The following is a 20,058-nucleotide window of genomic DNA, read 5'->3' as shown; positions in this document are numbered from 1 at the left end:
AAGTCGTTTAGATGACCAATGGGAGTAGATGAGATCAGAGAGAGTGCTGAGTGAGAAACCCACCGTGGTAGATTTATAAAATAAAAGAAGACTCTCAGTGAACTGAGAGGAAATGGGAAGGGGAACAGGGGGATAGCAGTGATATAAGAAAGACTGAAGGAAAGTAGAGGGTGTATTCACACAAGCCAAACGCAGTAGAGGAGCAGATAGCTGTATCAAATACTGATAAGGCCTGAGGAGAGCTGCAATATGCCCTTTGACCTTTGTCACATGATTGCTCATAGCAAGAACTTGCTGGAAGAATGATGGCAGTAAGAGTCAAAGTGATTGGGTTAGAGATGGAGCACAAGTAGAAAGTCTGCATAGACGTTTTCAATGTTGGAGCTGGAACAATGGCTCAGTGGTTAAGAGCATGAGCTGCTCTTCAGAGGACCCAGGTTCAATTTCCAGCACTCATGTGATGGCTAACAATTGTCTGTAACTCCAGGTCTAGGCGACCCAACATCCTTTTGTGGACTCCTCAATTACTGGCTGCACATGGTACACAGAACTACATGTAATCAAAACACCCCTACACATGAAATAAAAATAACAAATAAAATGTTACCCTTGAGCCATTTGAACTGTATTTCCAAAGGATAAGAACGTTGTCTTATGTAACCATAGAACAGTTATTATGTGCTTTTAGTTCAGTATTGACTCCTTGCTTTTATTAAGTCTGTCACGCCTTTAGTCATTGAACAGAACTTTTGACTGTCTGTAGACACTACTGTGTAAACAATGGAGTGACTATTGGTAGAAATCTCAACATAGCAGTAGACTTCTTGCAATGTCTTTATTCAGCCTACATACATTACACCTCATCATCTCTCTGATATGATTCTGGCCTTCATGACTGATGCTGGCTTCCTTAAAACTAAAGCTTGTTTGTATTCCTTTACTTATTGATATTGTGATAATAGGAAAGCTTACTAACATCATAATCTTACCTTTATTGTGTGTACAGTGAGAGTGAATACATGTGTCAAAGAGAGAGAGTTGTATACACACATAAATGATTGAATGGGGTCAGAAGACAGTCTTCGAGAGTCAGTTCTCTCTTTCCCCCGTGGTTCTCAGCCATTGAACTCAGAGTGTCCACCTCGATTGTCAGCTGCTTTTACCCATTCCTAAAAGGCAATACTTTTGAGGTGAGATGGTTTTGAGGTGTTTTTGTGCCTCTTAATTTTTATTATTCCTCAGTTAGCTAAAGAAATTGATCCACTTACATGGGATTTGCCCAAGAAATACATAAATGCGATTAGAAATATGTTCAGAAATACATATAGGGGTGAGGAAGAAACACAAATCACAACAGTCTGCACATATCTTTGATTACATATGACTGTATCAGAAAATCCCATTTACTGTTAAACAGAAGCAAAAACAAAGGAAACAAGCTTGTCCTTTGGGCATTCTTCCCATATAGATTTGATATTGATAACTTCCTAAAACGCAAAGTTATGTTTAATCTTACTATAAAAGAAGTGGATAAGGAGGAGGTGATAAAGAAGAAAGGGACATAGATGTATATTTGGTGTTTTTTTTTAAGATTTATTTATTTATTATATGTAAGTACTCTGTAGCTGTCTTCAGATACCCCAGAAAGAACATCATGCTCATTACAGATTAGCTACTATGTGGTTGCTGGGATTTGAACTCAGGACCTTTAGAAGAGTGGTCAGTGCTCTTAACCACTGAGCCATCTCACTAGTCCTTGTGTATTTGGTGTTTTAACCTCCAATGACTCAACAGGCTTTCTGTTTAGTAGTTGTCTCTAAAATAAAAATTTGCTCATTTTTCTAGGTGGGAGCTGCCCTAAGACCAGCCTTTTCACAAGATACGCCATCAGATATAATAGCAAAAGCTTGTCAGGTAAGAAGAAAGCAGGCTTTCTATAGCCACCTTCTATAAATTCCTAGAAGTCTTAGATTTTACTTAAACGGAGAAAAATCAAATAGTGGCAAACACTATTGAAATACAATAGTGTTCATTCCTTTTTTATAAATTTTCAAATAAAATCATCCATTCATCCATCTGTTCATTCATTCAGTTGTCTGATCTGTGTGAGGCACTGCGCTCATATGGATGGCAGGACAACTTGTAGGTGTCAGCCGTCTCCTCCACTGCGTGATTCCCACACAGGTCACCATTCTGACCAAGGGGGGGAACCTGCCAGCTGAGCCATCTTGCTGCCCCTCCTCATCTTGTCTCCTATTTTATTCTATAGGAAATGTAAAATAGTAGGCGTTAATCACACTCCTTTTTTGTCATAGCTCAGGCTTCGACTTTGGATCCTCAGCTACTATATTATGTCCAAGTGAACAGACCTGTAAACATCCTAAGGGGAGCCAAAATAAACATAAAATATAAAATTTGTGATAACAAATGAGTGTAGCAACAGTTAGGGCACTAGACATTTTTGACCATAGGTTATGAGAATTCCTGGATTCCTGGAAAGAGCTGCACATTATGGAAGTGACATTGTACCATCAGTCCATGAGAGGTAGTCTCGAATTGTCCCATCTGCAGGGAGAGAGCCACCCAAGCACACGTGTCCTACCCCTGTGCTAAGGGCCTTCCTCTCCCATGTCTCCCCGAGGAAGGATTCCTGCACTGAGTTCCAATCTTTTCAAAAATGGCATTCTTTGTGTGCACAGCATTGAACAGAGCTGTCTCCTCCACAGTCGGCTGGAGAGCAGAGCCATGGCCCTCATCTTTGCTTGGGATCCATAGGCACACTGCCTGCGACTGCCCTCAGCAGTGCCCAGCATGAAGTTCTTTATTCTTGTGGTTGAATGGTTAACTCCATGTCATTGAGTTGGTGTCTCTGGTACTTCTTGCTCTTTAGGGAAATTAAGTCCTTCCACAGACAGTACGGCACAGAGAGAAGAGGATCTTTGCTGTAAGGGGTAGATCTTTGCTTTGTGGTTGAAGTGTTGGGGTGAAAGTCAATCCTTTGGGACACTAACAAACAAGTATTGAAAGTAGTCATGTGCAATTTTCCGTTTGATGATGGCGTTGTGAGCACAGCACAGCACAGCACTCGGTCCTCCCACAAAGCTGCTGAGTGCTGGAATAGTGAAAGCCCCTAGAATTTCGTCTCCCAGGGAGCAGTGTGAAGGCTCCTAGTGTTGAGTTCCCTGGAACTTGCTTGTTGGTGGCACAAGTTGCTTTTTCTATAATGGTTATTGTTTCCTGGTAGCAGGTTCAAATGTCTGGCCTCCTTTCCACTTGCACAAGGAAACTTAGTGTGGAACTGGTGAGACAGTGAGTTGCACATTTGTTTTCTTTATAAAGGAGGGAGCAGCTTACAAGGTTCTTGTTTGTTGGTGAGAATAACTTCACTTCAGAAGCTTCTAATCAGTGTTATCTGTAGGCAGACCGGAAAAAGCTTCACCTGTAGGACACTGGCTGTTTCCGTGAGGCCGAAAAACAGACAGTGAAAGCCAGAACAGAGTCACAAACAGACACAGTGTACCTTAAATATTTCACTTGAGCCTAAAGTGCAAAAAATGTACACTTGCTTGCTTGGTGTGGGGCCAGGGTCTTTTCTCTGAATACGGTTTTGTTGACTCTTCACCGCATTGTCTTTCTTTACACACAAATCCATAAAGCATTACTTGCATTTTCCAGATATAAATACTCTTAAAAACCCACTTACATTTTTATTTCTGTACGTGTGTTTGTGTGTATATGCTCACATGCATGTGGGTGGCCACAGATGCTAAAAGAGGGTATCATTTCTCCTGGAGCTATACTAGAGTTCTGGGCAGTTGAGAGCTGCCTGACAGTGCTGCTGAGAACCAAACTCTGGGCTTCGTCAAGAGAGCAAGGGCTCCTAAGCACTGAGCCATCCCTTCAGCCCCTAGATGAGTGGTTCTCAGCCTTCCTAACGCTGTGGCCCTTTAATACAGTTCCTCATGTTGTGGTGACCCCAACCATAACATTATTTTCAGAGCTACTTCCTAACTAATTTTGCTGGTATGAGTCATAATGGAAAATATTTTTGGAGATAGAGGACTGTCAAAGTGGATGTGACCCACAGGTTGAGAACAGCTGCCCTAGATTCCTTAAAGAAGAGAAAGTAGGAAGGTGTTTTGCAAAGAAAGTTTAGAGCCACATTTCTGGTGTTCACGAAATTCCCTGACTTTTAGTTACATTTCAACCAAATTGCACAAACGTCCTGTATCTCCAGGATGTTTAGTTCTGTAGGAATCAACTCCTTTATTTCTTCTGACACTCTTATTATATTGCATGTCATTTTGAACTTGGTATTTGCAGAACTATTTTGGTGGAGGAATTTATCTTGCCAGAAGTATGCCTTTAATAGCAATGTTTTTAAGTGCTCTTATTTTTACTAAACATAGTTTTCAGTTTTTGAAAATAAGTTTTTCGTTTTTATTATTATTATTATTATTATTTTCTAAATTCTTTGTTTATATTTCAAATGTTTTTCCCTTTCCAGGCTCCCCTCTCCCCATATGTCCCATAAGCTCTCTTCTCTCCACCCATTCCCCAGTCACCCCCCTCCCATTTCTCTGTCCTGGTACTCCCCTACAATGCTGGATCAAGACTTTCCAGGATCATGGGAGTCATTTGATGCTGATTGTGTCTTGGGTATTCAGAGCTTCTGGGCTAGTTAATATCCACTTATCACTGATTGCATTCCATGTATATTCTTTTTTGATTGGGTTACCTCACTTAGGATGATATTTTCCAGTTCCAACCATTTGCCTAAGAATTTTATGAATTCATTGTTTTTAATTGCTGAGTAGTATTCCATTGTGTATATATACCACATTTTCTGTATCCATTCCTCCATTGAGGGATATCTGAGTTCTTTCCAGCTTCTGGCTATTATAAATAAGGCTGCTATGAACATAGTGGAGCATGTGTCCTTATTGCATGCCAGGGAATCCACTGGGTATATGCCCAGGAGAGGTATAGCAGGGTACTCCGGAAGTGTCATGTCCAGTTTTCTGAAGAAACGCCAGACTGATTTCCATAGTAGTTGTACCATCTTGCAATCCCACCAGCAGTGGAGGAGTGTTCCTCTTTCTGCACATCCTCGCCAACACGTGCTGTCTCCTGAGTTTTTAACCTTAGCCATTCTGACTGGTGTGAGGTGAAATCTCAGGGTTGTTTTGATTTGCATTTCCCTAATGACTAATGATGTTGAGCATTTTTTTTAAGGTGCTTCTCGGCCATTTGAACTTCTTCAGGAGAAAATTCTTTGTTTAGATCTCTAACCCATTTTTTTAATAGGCTTATTTAGTTCCCTGGGGTCTAACTTCTTGAGTTCTTTGTATATATTGGATATTAGCCTTCTATTGGATGTAGAGTTGGTGAACATCTTTTCCCAATTTGTTGGTTGCCATTTTGTCCTTTTGACAGTGTCCTTTGCCTTACAGAAACTTTGTAATTTTATGAAGTCCCAATAAGATTTTAAGCAAATAAAGTTGTTGATGTAAGTATTTGGTCAGTTTTTAAGGTTTTAAACCTTAAAAGTCCATCAGCTATGATTTGAAACCCAAATACTCCAGAAACCTAGAATGGTTTTATAATCTTTTTGGCAGCAAAACCTGAGCTTACAACACTTATTTGCCCCTGAAGCTGGATGAGGTTTTAGTCTTCATTTGTCTCTGAGTGATTTCTAATGAGTTCTCTATTACAATGTCCATGTGTCCACAGTGTGTTTCACCCCCGACCCTTCCCACTGTGTTCCTCAAGTGGTTCCTTTGTCCATTTTACCCAGAAGTCGTGGGCGTGAGCAGAGTTGCCAAAGCTGGCGCTGCCCAGGCCTCTTCCTGGTTGGCATCCTTCTGTTGACTTCGGTGTCTGTCCTCAGTGCGTTTCCTTTATTTCCCTGGGTTTCCATTTATTTTTCTTGCTCTACTTACCCCTTCAGTGTACCTACTTCCTCTGTTGTCTTGGTAGAGGCCTTTAAGATATTCTCTTCCTGAACAAATCTGCCTCCTAATCTTACTTTAGTTATTGCCTTCGTGTGGAAGTTTCTGGTCTTATGTGGTTACCTTCCACTTGCGTCTAGAACAGAGTTTCCAGCTGTCTTGTGGATCTTTTAGTGTTACGTACAACTCACATGTGAAAGTGTTAGGAATCAAACTTATGCTGACTTGTCTCTGCTGAACTTTTCCTAGGTTTTAGCTGTACTCCTGATGGTGGTGCCACCTTCCTTCTGTTCTTCAAGGTTGGAGCTCTGACTCCCCAACCCGAGTCTCAGTGTCCACGCCCGCCATACATGGTTTCTCACTTTGCATTCTTGGAGTCCTGTCTCCAAGGTTACCTTGGCTATTATTCCCAGGTCCATCCACGTCATGCATGTCTCTTGCATTGCTGTAGAGACATGGAACTGAATGTGCTATTTATTGTATGTATACTTTTTATAAAGCATAAATCTAATGGCAAGGATCCTTGGCAACTCAGTACCATCATCCGATTTAGTCATGGGATTCGGCAGTTTCATCCTGTCTGACCTCAGCTTTCCCGGTCTTCACTTGTTCCTCACCTCACACCCTGGTGTCTTTATAATCAAGCTCTCCTGATGTCTGAGACTCTTCTCTCCTTCCTAGCTATAAGTGCGTTTATAAACTCTGTACTTATAAATTTGACTTTTCTTTTTCCCTGTTACAAAAGTCTTTCATGATAAGTAATTTGATAGTTTGATAGTAAATAGGTAATTGTTGAAGAAGTTTTCAAGTAGAAAACCACTTATTTTAATTTTTTCATTAAATAGTGGAAAAATAGAATCTGGACATGGTGGCACAAACTTGTAATTCCTGTACTTAGGAGATGAGTTCAGAGCCACCCTGTAGTGCATGGCAAAGCCCTGTCTCAGACAAACAGAGTGGAAACTCAGTGCTGCTCTGTTTTCTGCAGGGGGATGGAATGAGCCCTTTTATTCTCTGTGCAGGGATATGAGGAAATCCATCCCACTCTCCTCTGTTCAGTTACTCCGTACACTGTAACTTCCGCTGTTCCTACCCAGGTGTGCAGCACATGGATTGGAAGCGGTGTTGTCAGCGATCTCAATGATCTCCATCGGGTGCATAATCTACTTGTTTCCTCTCTGGACAAAGTTCAGGCTGGCAAGGGATCTTCTAGTCAACTATACCGAGAGAGTGCCACCATCATGGAGAAGCTGGCTGTTCTTAAGGCATGGGCAGAGGTAAACATGGCCTCCCACGGCTCACCATTCCTCCATTTGAGCCCACTGGAGGACCCTGTGTGTGGAAAGCCTTTCCAACCTTTGTCAGTCAGTCTTTGGCAAACTTTTATCTCATTTTGTATGGTGACATCCACCTGTAATCACAATGCTGGGGGTGGGGCCTGGAGCAGGAGATTGCCGAGTCAGGCCCACTCTTGCACTTCACAGCAAGTTCTAAGACAGTCAGAGGTACAAACCAAGACCTGCCTGAAAAACAGAACACAAATTCTCTGTATTGTAGAAGAGTTATTATTACTTTCAAAGACCAGAAAAGGGATCTTCTGGAACTGTATTTTTGGGTGGTTGTGAGGCATCATGTGGTGCTGGGACCCAAACTCAGGTCCTTTAGCTTCTGAGCATCTCTGCAGCCCCTCAGCCATTCCTCTCTGTTCCTATGGTTCTGGTGGTTAGGACCACTGAACAGCAATGCTGCCTCAGCATGTGTAATAGTCAGTTGAGATAAAGGATACTGGGCTTCAGGCTAGGGACTTAGACACATTCCTCCAGAGAAAGAAATTATGGTGTATCGATGAAGTACCATAAGAATTAATTTTCTCTCCAGGTTTTAGACTATAGATCCAGCTGTCTTGCAAATAAAATATCCCTGGGATCCTGCACTTCACTCTGGTATTTTGGCAAAATAATGATTTTTGTTTATTTTAGTAAAATGTTTGCTTTTATTTATTAAATTTAGTTTCTTAAAATGAATGCAAATATGGAAAAGATACCATTTAGTGGATTTTATTTATTTTTTAAGAATAGGCCCCTAACAATTGTTCTTCAATCTCAGCTCTTCCTTAACTAATCTTCCCAGGTATGTGTAGCAGTGTGTGTTCTGATGACCACGAAGATCCTTTTTATGGTAGCAGGTCCTCTGCACATTTGCTTCTGTGACTGATGGGCCTGCTGCGAAGTTTGGCAATGCTGAGGGTAAAGAACATTAAAATGGAGTCAAGCCCTGGAACAAGTTCTATCTTAAGATTTATCATCTGTGTGACTCCTGCAAGAGACAACTGGCTCGCTGCCTCAGTTTTATCATTAAAAAGTGGAAATATCTTTTGTAGACTATGCGGTATAACAGTGCAAATATTTGTGCCTGGCACCTAACTGAGATAAATAAATGCCTTCAAAATTTGGTCAGAATGCCACTTAACAGAATTAGTAGTGTGCATTCATTTGGAGTACTTTTGTAGTCGGGGCTAATAGTTTAGCAATTTGTACCTCAGGCTTAGTTTTTTCTGCTGACTGGGAATTGTTACACCACTTCATTTCTTTTATCGCTTTCTTAGGTGCCAGCATGTCCTAGGTCTGTCCACTGAGACCTATTTTACCTCTGTTTACTTCACTTAGAGAGTTTGTTTGACAACTCCTCCAATTCTTTAGGTTTATGTGAACTGTGTGACATTGGATATTACTTACTTGCTTATTCAAAACTTATTTTCTTCACATTCACTTTTATCTTTAATTTTGTTTGCATGCATGCATGTATGTATGTATATATGCATGTATGTATGTATACCACTTGCATGTCTGATGTTCTGCACAAGTGCTCTTAATCACAGAGCCATATCTTTAGCTCTGTTCTGTTTTTTAATTTAAAAGTTTGGAAATGACTGAATATTTCATAGGATTATAATGTGAATTAAATTACATATAATTTATGTAAAGGACTGTGTGCAACACCTGCTATTTTATTCATAATGAACATTACCTTCTGTAATTAGTTTTACAGTTATTAAAGTTTTGCTTTAATCCAGGGCTAATATTTCTCTTCTTGACACTCTGATTTATCCACCAGTGTGTTATGGATTGTCAGCGCTCTGGCAGGATAGTAAAGAACAAGGCAGCTGTGCTGTATTTACTGAGCAAGACCAAGTCAGAACGAGGAGATGGGACAGAAAGTAAAGTGAGCTACCACAGGAGAACCCAGAGTTCTGAAACAGGGCAGGGCACTGAGCTGCGCTGTAGTCTCAGGGCTAAAATTTTGGAGCAAGTGATGTTTGAGTGGAAATTTGGAGGACAAGAGTAGATAGCAGGCAGGCGCTCATATGAAGAGTTCAAAGCTCTGGTCAGGTACTCTCCCCCCCCATCCTCACATCACCTTCATGCTCTTTGTCTTTGTAGTCTCCTTTTTTCCCTGAAATTTTCTCATTCCCTGACGTTTCCTGTAAGCATTCCTCTATCTGTCAGAAGCTTTCCATGTTAGGCACGTGCATTAGTTTCCTCAGTAGATACAAGGAGCAGTGCTGGAGCGTGAGAGGAGCCTTCACGACTTTGTGTACTGCAGCTGCTTTTCTCACTTGCTTGTTTTACTCCTTTTCCCTAGTTTTTTGTTTTGTTTTTTTCAAGACAGGGTTTCTCTGTGTAGCCCTGGCCGTCCTGGAACTCACTCTGTAGACCAGGCTCGCCTCGAACTCAGAAATCTGCCTGCCTCTGCCTCCCAGGTGCTGGGATTAAAGGCCCCCACTGCCTGGCCCTTTTCCTGTTTTAATTAATATTTTCCAGCACTGTGTTATCGCTTGTACAGATTCTAAATATAAATGTTAAAAAAGAAACTCAAGTAGAAATTACGCTGAATATGCTTTAGGAAACTTGCTATTACATGTCTTTTTTAAAAGGTCACAAACTACAAAGGACACAGAAAATACATGTGGCAAGTACATTGTATTCTTAGATCGGCTATCTGCTGTAATTGTAAGATTCTTAAGTATCATTTAAGGCCTATGTAGGAGGCAGATTTGGGGGATATTTATGGTGATCCTTTCTCTGGCCACCTCCCTTCTCTCAGTCCTTTTCTTTGAATGCTGTTTGATTGTGTCTAGTAAGCCTGGGAAAGAGGCGTCAGATAGGAAGTTATACTCTGTGCTGCGAGAGACTTTCAAAATGGACCCAGGATGCCAGACTAACTCAGGGAAGCCTACTTGAGATGAATAGTTAGAAATCAGATACATTTAAAAAAAAATGCTTGGGAAGCAGGAGGCAAAGTCTCTCTGTAGTAGTTATCAAGAATTCAGAAAGTGACTGGCAGTGGTAGCGCACACCTTTTATCTCAGCACTCAGGAGTCAGAGGCAAGTGATCTCTGTTAATTCAAAGCTAGCCTGATCCTCAGAGTGAGCTTTACAACAGCCAGGGCTTCACAGAAAATCTTGTCTTGAAAAAAGAAAACAAAACATCAAATAAAAGAATCATAAAGTTATATATGCCCTAATATTTATACCACTTTCTGTTGGTCATGTAACTGCATGATTATAACAATCTAAAATATTCCAATTTTTATTTAAACCATATTTTCAACTCATGAATGTCTTATTAGGTATATGTGGTTGCTATGAATATTAAGAAAGAAGCTGAGTCAAAACCAAAGAGAGCAATGAAAAATACTGATGATGATGACGACGATTATGGTGCCATAGACGAACTGCCTCCAGACAGTTTAATAACCCTGGTGCAGCCTGAACTGCCGACACTCAGCCACCTGTGGCTGGCAGCATTGAGAGACTATGCACTTTTGACTTCCACCAGCTGAGTTTTCCAGTCAGCTTCCCGCAGATGGTAAGTATTATGTGTGGTAGTTTGCTTTTATGAAGTTCAAACTAATAATAAAATGGACTTGGCAGGGTCTAGAACCAACAGTAACATAATAACATCTTGAAATTTGTGGACGTAAATCTGGAACTATTTCCTTCAGGGTATATGTCCTTTGTACTGGTTTTGTGAATTCAGGGTATGACAGCAAGGAGTCTATTATTAACTGAAGCAAAACCATTAGCGATGTTGTAGTGATAGCGGTACAAATAGAGCATTCTAAGTAGCTATAGGAAACAACTAGTGACCTTTAACCCTGATCGAGTATCATACTGTGCTGCCCAGTGATTGTGTTTTCATGTAAACTATAGTCAAGCCAAAACCTGTTCCTAAGGCCTTTGCTTATATCATATAACTAGTTCTCCTGTTGAATCAATAGAGACACCATTATGAACATGTTTTTTGTTTAGGAAAAATTCCTCCTCAAAACTGAGCCTTCTTCTCAAATATTTTAATGATAATCATTGAGTTCTCCTTTATTCACTTCTCATCAGGCACCATCAGGTGACAACGAGGAGATAGTAGCAGCTCAGTGTTGGCAGTAGAAATGGGAGGTGTGTGGGGGGGAGAGCAGAAATCAGGAGCCGGTGCCTTAAGAAGTGCGGCTAGTCCCACCAGGGGTGCACAGTATAGGTTACATGCTGTCCCTGGCTGCAGAGAGGAGAGGCTGGAAGGCGGGGGTCGGGAGGCTCAGAGAGGAGCTTGTTGCCAGAGCACTCTTGTAGGAGGCATCTCAGCTAGCCTATGTTATTCTTAAATGTGTGAACCTTTGTAACAGAAAGTGTACTGGATGGTTTTGTGTGTCACCGTGACCAGGCTGGAGTTATCACAGAGAGAGGACCTTCAGTTGAGGAGATGCCCATGAGATCCAGCTGTGGGGCATTTTCTCAGTGATAACGGGGGAGGGCCCACTGTAGGTGGTTCCGTCCCTGGCGTGGTAGCCTTGGGTTCTGTAAGAAAGCAAGCTGAGCAAGCCAGAAAGGAGCATCCTTCCATGGCCTATGCCTGAGCTCCTGCTTCCTAACCTGCTTGAGTTCCACTCCTGACTTCCTTTAGTGATGAACAGCAGTGTGAAAGTGTAAGCTCAATAAACCCTTTCCTCCACAACTTACTTCTTGTTCGTGATGTTTGTGCAGGCATAGAAACCCTGACTAAGATAGAAAGTATGTTTTTACTTGATTTGGTTTTTTTTTTCCCACAGGGGGAGCATTTTATACTCCCGAAACCATCGATACAGCAAGACTTCACTACCGGAACTCCTGGGCCCCAATTCTCCATGCAGTGGCACTCTGGTTAAACAGCACAGGATTTATATGTCAAGAGTGCACAGAAGCAACAACTGAGTCTGGTGTACAGAAACGCTCCCCAGCGGTCAGTTTAAAGCAGGTTCCAGGAGCAATGACTAGTGCGGAAGCCTTGCCAGAAGTTAACAAGGACAGAATGCACCTGACCCTAGGTGGGCTCACTGTGATGCACTCCAGGCCCTGCGGCTGCAGAGCTTGGAGCTCTCATTGCAATGCTGTGTAAAGCCTTGTGTAGCACACTTCAGAGAAAGAGTAGTACAAGGACCTTCAGCTCCACTTATGAAATAGATGAATTTCTATCTACAAATTATCTAGAACTACTCTAAAAGCTCAGCCATTATGTTCACTCACAGAACAGTATTGGTATTTCAAGGAAAAAAATGTACGGTTTTTTATTCAACTTGCTTTTTTGAATTGGTATTTATTGTCCAATGGAGAAAAAACATTTTATGATTTGGTTTTCAATAATTTTTAATTTATAAGTGTTCTTAGTTATGAATTTAATATTCTGCAGGGAATTTGTCATCTCATATTTTTCTGGAAGTGCAAAGTAAGACAACTAGTAGGTGTAATTAGTGAAATTTTAAGTAGATCTCACAGTTGAAAATATGTAAAACACCAGAGTCTTGGCCTTGTACACTGTGAGCACTTGTTTGGACAAGCCTTGTATTTAGCTGGGCATTTATAAACCTTGTATGGGAGATGGATGGCTCAGTGGTTAAGAGTACTTACTCCTTTTAGAGAGGACCTAAGTTCAATTCTAGCACCCCTCAGGTGGGTTCCCAACTGCTCTAACTCCAGCTCCAGTGGCTCTGACACTGTCCTCTGGACTCTGCAGGCATGCACACTCACAGGAACAAACCACACACACACACACACATCATTAAATCTTAAAAAACATATGTATACGATATTGTTGGACAACTCTTTAGTGAAAGTAGTAAAATAGTCATAAATTTATTCTTAATGTAGTATATTTTTTTGAGATAAAGTCTCAATGTGTAGCTTGGGATGTCCTCATTTTGTAGACCAGACTGGCCTCAAACTCAGAGATAGACTTGTCTCTGCCTCCTAAGTACTGGGATTAAAGGTGAACATCACCACTGTCTGGCTAATGTACTGTATATTTTTTTAATTCTAGAAATTGAAAAGTGATTATCTTCATAACACACCTAATTTAAATATTAAATTAATTGAAGCACTCAGTACAACCCCATATTGTGTTTGTCTGTGTAGCCTAGAAAACATTTTTTAACTTCCTGGTATAAATAAGTATATAGTAATCTGGGAAAAATAGAGAAAAATATTATATCAAAGCAACACAAGTGTTTTGTGTTGAAGACTCATGGTTTTACTTTGTGCATTCCAGGTGTGAGTATACAGTTTCTTTGTTCCCCTCGACCAGAGGAGCCCATTGAACATGTTACAGCATGCCTGCAGGCCTTACATACCTTACTGGGTTCTCCTTATGCACGAATCCACATTGTGGAAGATCAGGTACAGTGTATTTCTATAATGGGTAATTGTATGCTATGTTTTAATTGCATCTATCTTGGAATAAATTTCTCACATTGGAATTAAACATTGTATATTGCTAACAAGATTGTGTAACTAATACCAACAAAAGGGATTTTGTGTCTCCTTACTCTTAGATGACTACACAGAGTTAGACTGCAGCTACACACCATGGCTTTACCATCTTAGATCGGGAGTAGTGAGTATGGGGGTCAGCCCCCAGGGCCACAGCACTGTGATGCACAGGCAAAGGACACCTTCTCACAGAGAGGTAGTCGAATGGGATCTTAGAGAGGAACTGCCAAGGGACAAGTTTCCTTCTGAGAAAGAGCAACACAAATACAAAAACCAGATCCAGGAGTGCATGGCAAGTTCAAGGGTGTACAGTCATTTACTGTCACTGATGTAAGGCAGATAGACATCATGGGTGGGGCTGGGCAAGGCTGGGAAGGCCAAACATGAAGCTTTCTTTACAAACAAAGGAAATTGGACTCCATACTGAAAGCTAAAGGAAATGCTTAACAATGTTTAAATAGAAGGATGATTAATTTTGTTTGGATGTAACTCAGTTAAAGAGCATCAGCACATACAGATAGAAAAGTAGATAGATGACTGAGAGTGACAGACACAGAAGGATTATACAGTTAGCCTTGAAGAGGTTGGTTTATGAGGTCTGAGAAGGGAGCACGGAGACCAGTTATGAGGCTCTCTATCTAATCCTCCAGAGAACAGTAGTCTAGAAAACTTGAACGAAGGTGAATAGGGGATCATATTGGGAACCTGAGGATAAACAGCAGTTATGGGTCAAAAATCGAGAACTAGATGGGCAGTGGGGACCAGAGAGGGCAAAAGAGGGAGTAGGGCAAAAGCCAGCAGCTCTCAGGGGCAAGGGATACTCTGGGAGAGGCAGGGACATGGAAGGGAAGAAAGTACAGACAGATTCAGGACTACAGCAAGGGCAGAGGAGGCCTGCAGGGGCTTTAAGTAAGAAAGTCTAGAACATTCAGTTACCGAGGAGAGTAGCTTGACAGGAGAGGCACTGGTCTCTCAGTCCCTGGAAGCCTGCTAGGATCTGTGAAGAACATGAAGAACAAGGAACAGACTGAGATGTATTTTGGTTGTGAATTTCTTTGCAATTGAGGGAATTGGCTCCAGAGCCTCATGTATGCTGAGCCAGCACTTTCTGACTGAGCAGTGCCCCAAGCTGTGTAGGGGCGTTCCTGTGTTAAGAGAAGAGAGGAGAGTTCTGACTGAATTAACTTTCTTTTCTGTTTCTTAATTTATGGCAAGCTCATTGTATCAGTTAGATGAAGAAAAATTTAGAGACCTAAAATTACAGTCTGTGGTTAAGAGCACTGACTGCTCTTCCAGAGGACTTGAGTTCTTTTCCCAACAACCACATGGTGGCTCACAACAATCTGCACTAGGATCTGATGCCCTCTTCTGGTGTGTCTGAAGACAGCTACAATGTACGCACATAAAATAAATAAATAAATAAATCTTTAAAAAAAAAAGATTACAGTTTGTAATAGTTGTTAATGTGAAAACACACCAATTCCTCAGCTTAGGTGGGCAATTAGGAACTTCAGTGACATTGAATTCTAGCAACACTAATAGCTTAGGTGTTTTATTCCAGTAGGAGAATAATAATCTCTGCATATAAAACATTTAAATATTTAAATACTATATGTTGCTTGAATATCTTATAGGAGAAAATGTGATCTCTCACTCTTCTTATTTCATATATTAAATTTTAGTTATAAAATCATTATTGCATTTGTATTTTCTCAGATTTTAATAGTACACATCTGTCATTTGAAATTGAAATTAACTAAGTGCATTTGTATTAACTATAAAAGCTGATTGGTGTTGAGCTGCTAAGTGTCCTGCACCGCCTGTTACTGACCTGGAACCCACCCGCTATCCATCTGCTGGTCACTGGAGTTGTGCAGCAGATTGTCAGGGCTGCTCAGGACTATGTACAGGAAAAGAGAAGCGCTCTAAGTAAGCACTGGAAGCAACCTTGTTTGTTCCCCAGGGTTTGGAATTGGTTCTTTTATGTGTATGGCTGTTTTGCCACATGCATGCCTGGGGCCCACAGAGACCGGAAGAGGGCATCGGTTCCCTAGAAGTGGACTTTCAGATGGTTGTGAGCTGCCATGTGGGTGCCAGGAATCAAACCCAGGGCTTCTGGAAGAGCAACCAGTGCTCTTAACTGGTTGCTATCTTAACTTGAGCCATCTCTCTAGCTCTACACTCTGAGTTTTATAACCAGGCATGATGGACATACCTGTAATCTCAGCATTTGGGAGGTAGAAACGAAAAGATGAAAAAGTACAATGTTTGTTCAGCACCATATAGCAGATTCAAAGTCAATTTGGACTAGAGACCGGTCTCAAAACAAAATTAAAATGAAAATGAAAATAGTTTATTTTACTTCTTCCATTCCGAAGTATCAATGTTATATGGTTCACCTAGCATATTTGTTATTCCTGTTGTGAAGTACAAACTTAATAAAATGCCTAGCAATGATTTTCCAGGTGAAATGGCCTGCTCATGGCTTTCAAGGATGTTTCTTCCAGCCTGAGCACTGTACCAGGGCAGATGGCACCCATTACATATTGACTTATAAATCCTTTACAAATGGCTTTAAATATACTTATTATTTTGTGTATGTTTTTGCTGGAAATGTCAAATTATATCTTTTCCTAAGATGAAGAGGATGTGGAAAAAGAGTCCTGTCCTACATTAGGAGAAGGGGGTGACACCGGTGGCCTCATTCCTGGAAAGTCCCTTGTGTTTGCAACCATGGAGCTGATGATGTTCATTTTAGTACGGCATATGCCACACCTGAGTACCAAGATGTTGGACTCTCCAAGTCACATGGTCACGAAAACTCAGCTGTCAGAGGAAAGTACTCGCTTGGTGGCAGCCACGGTGGCCATTCTCTCGGATCTGCCATCGCTTTGTTCACCGGCTGGTGTGTATTGATCAGTATTTGAGAGTGTGCTATGTGGAAGTAGACAAAGATGAGTGTCCTTTGATTGTTACAGTTTCTGTTTCCTTTCTTAAATCTCAGCTGCTAAATGAGAAGTTTTTTAAAGGGTTAGTTTGCCTTTAACAGCCTGGAAAAACTAAAATTTCTAAAGCTTACAACCTAAGGTAGCCTTGCCCACATGTGCAAAATCCTCATCTTGGTTTTGATTCCCAATATCATAAAACAAACGAACACCTGAAGGTTGAGGGAAGACATGAAGTCAGCAGACAAACATGGAAAGAATGACAGCTCCTGTTTTATAATCTGGTTCCCATTCATGAGTGTCATTGCTAACTAATGCATGCCTGAAGACAGTGACAGTCAACTGTAAGGAGCACTGAAAAGAACTGGTGAATAAAGGTGATAGTTGTCAGTAGATTGAACAACTATGGCACGGAATAGACTTCCCTCAGTGTTAAAGCCAAAACAGTCCCAGGAAGTGTGTGGGCCCATTCAGCCCAAGCAGACCTTTCAGACGCCTACCTGGCAAGCATGAACTGGTGCCTTCTCCATCTCGGTCTCTTGGAAGGAGCCTCAGTGAGGGCAGGCTCAGGCTCTAGGATGCTTTTGTCTGCACTCTCTGCTCAGGAGTTTATTTCCCTGACCTGAGTTGACTCTTGCCTACTGAAAGGTGATTACATATCTTAGATTCCCCAGGCTACTCAGAGTGCGTGGCTAGTTTTGGACTGTTCGTGGCTCTCCTCTCTTCCCTTATGAAGGGCAGTGTTATATAGCCACCATTGGACGTAAGAAAACCGAGATTCAGTTGAAACAAAAATGAAAATGCCACTTCTGTTTTAAAAACGATGTGGCTCTTTGTCATTTTTAGATATTGATTTATGATAGTAATACAGTAAATTTTGAATAAAATCAAGGATAGAATTAATATTAAATCACTGTCAGCCAGGCACAGTGATGCTGAGGCAGGATTGTTTGAGTGCAGGAGTGTGAAGCCAGGTGAACACAGTCATGAGCCCTTATCTGAGGGGGAGAAGAACACAGTTAACTGTTTAAAAACAGTGTGTGTGTGTGTGTGTGTGTGTGTGTGTGTGTGTGTGTGTATGTGTGTATGTGGTGTGTATATGTGTCTGTGTATCTATCTCTGTTTGTGTCTGTGTGTGTATCTGTGTGTGTATCTGTGTGTGTCTGTGTATATATCTGCGTGTGTGTGTCTGTGTGTGTGTGTGTGTCTGTGTGTCTGTGTGATGGAAACAGTTATCATGGGAGAATTGAAGGAGTTACAAAATATTTTATTTTATTTGTTTTTATTTCAGGATGTATGACAATCCTGCCCACAATTCTGTTCTTAATTGCAAGAATATTGAAAGACACAGCAATAAAGTCTGCGGACAACCAGGTTCCTGCCCCAGTCAGTGCAGCTCTTCAGGGAATAAAAAGTATCGTGACTCTGTCCATGGCCAAAACTGAGGAAACTCAGAGACAGTGGACAGCTCTAATTCGGAGCACTCTTGCCTGCATCCTGGAATATTCTCAACCAGGTAGCCTGTCTGAGTTTTCAAAGTTTTAATTTCTGAAGATGTTTGTTCCTGGGGCTGGAGAGATGGTTTAGTGGTTAAGAGCACTGGCTGCTCTTCTGAAGGTCCTGAGTTCAATTCCCAGCAACCACATAATGGCTCATAACATCTGTCATTATATCTAAGGCCCTCTTCATGTGTTTCTGAAGACAGTGATAGTATACTCATATTTATATATATATTATGTATATAAAATAAATAAACAGATCTTTAAAAATAAAAAAGATGTTTGTTTGGTAATAAATTATGACTTGAAGAACCTTGTCAGGAGACTGCTGTACAACACTGCATCAGCCCAAGAGATGTTTTGTCACATCTCAGACTTGAAGTATAAATGCATCTTCCAAGAGCATGGGCTCTAAAAAACCTTTTTCTAAGTGCTTATATGCATGTTCCCAGGTTAAAAGGAGAGACAGTATAGACCCAGAACTGACATGTACTGGTACATGTATGCTTACTTACAGGTTTTCTTCTTATTCTCTCCCTTTGGAATCCTGTTCCTCCCTCCCTCTCTCCTTTCCTCCCTCTCTCCTTCTTTCCTCTTCCTCCTTTTGATATTGTTTCATTTATTTTTTGAATCAGGGCCTTGTTATGAAGCCTAGGATACCTTCAAAGTCATGATCATCCCATGTTAGTCTCTTGATTCCTAAGATTACAGAAATATACCACAATGTCTGGCATGTGTTGCAATGAAAATAACAAAATCATAGCAGGACAGGATAGCACATCCTGCTACCCTATAAGAGGCAGGGCAGGTGTTTCTCTGTGAGCTCAAAGCCTCCCAAGTCTACATAGTGAGTTCCAGGCCAGCCAGAGCCAATATAATGAGGCCCTATCTCCAGAGAAAAAGTAATAAAAGAGGAGACTAAATATTTATGACTGTATCCTAACATATCCCCAAATAAAACTACAGTCTTGATATTGAAATATTTTATCCTATGCTTGTATATAGAAGTGAGGGATTTCTTATGTTAATATGTAATATTAATATGTTAATTATATTTTATGTTAATTATATTAGTATATGTTAATTACATATTATATGTTAATTACATATTATATATTAATATGTTAATATTAATTAGCCCAGAAGCTCTGAATTCCCATGGCACAAATTGCATAGCAAATGACTCCCATGAAGTACAGAGAGGGTCCTGAACCTGGAAAGGACTGATGTAGCATTGGAGGGGAATATAAGGACAGAGAAAAAGGAGGGAGGTGATTGGAGAATGGATGGAGAGAAGAAGTTTTATGGGACATATGGGGAGCGGGGATCTGGGAAAGGGGAAATCATTTGGAATGCAAACAAAAATATAGAAAATAAAAATATTAAAAAAATATGTATTAGTTAGCAAATATATATGTATATGTTCATGCTTATAATGAGTAAGATAAGTAATTATGAAATATATGGTATTTGTTTATGTTTTTAATTAAGTAAATTTATTATATTAGTAAAATTTCATTATTTTATCTTTTTAATCAATTTGCCAGTTACTTGTTATCTGTTAATGAGTATGTTTTTTAATTTCTAATTTTCCACAATTACAAAGATAGTTGTGATAAACATCCTTAAAGATTCCTCATGTTTTTTAATGGCACATATGAGGACTGAGAATACATATTTTTTAACACCACTTTCATCAGATAATGCCAAATTGATGTCCACTGTGTCTTTATGAATTTATGATTCCATCAGCAACATCTGCTAATCTAATCTCTGTACATCAATTTGTATTGTCCTTGTACTGGTGAATATAACCATTTTGATATTCATTTTTAATTCAGGGAAAGTACTTTTTCATAGTTTTTAT

The 20,058-nt window shown here is 40.5% G+C and overlaps 1 protein-coding gene across 1 annotated transcript in view; it reads left to right on the top strand.

Annotated features, from left to right (window-relative positions):
• Window positions 1-20,058, top strand: part of LOC127687598 (HEAT repeat-containing protein 5B-like) — a 139,442-nt gene that overhangs the window by 113,075 nt on the left and 6,309 nt on the right. Inside the window, 9 exon segments of the mRNA XM_052186399.1 lie at window positions 1,846-1,914; window positions 7,049-7,228; window positions 10,582-10,785; window positions 10,787-10,820; window positions 12,055-12,309; window positions 13,527-13,654; window positions 15,532-15,676; window positions 16,386-16,652; window positions 17,984-18,208. Of these exon segments, the coding sequence (XP_052042359.1) occupies window positions 1,846-1,914; window positions 7,049-7,228; window positions 10,582-10,785; window positions 10,787-10,820; window positions 12,055-12,309; window positions 13,527-13,654; window positions 15,532-15,676; window positions 16,386-16,652; window positions 17,984-18,208 (1,507 nt within the window).

The sequence above is a fragment of the Apodemus sylvaticus genome, chromosome 6 (genome assembly GCF_947179515.1).
Source record: "Apodemus sylvaticus chromosome 6, mApoSyl1.1, whole genome shotgun sequence".
NCBI lineage: Eukaryota > Metazoa > Chordata > Mammalia > Rodentia > Muridae > Apodemus > Apodemus sylvaticus.
The sequence above is the reverse complement of the archived record's forward strand: the minus strand, read 5'-3'. Positions and strand labels throughout refer to the sequence as shown.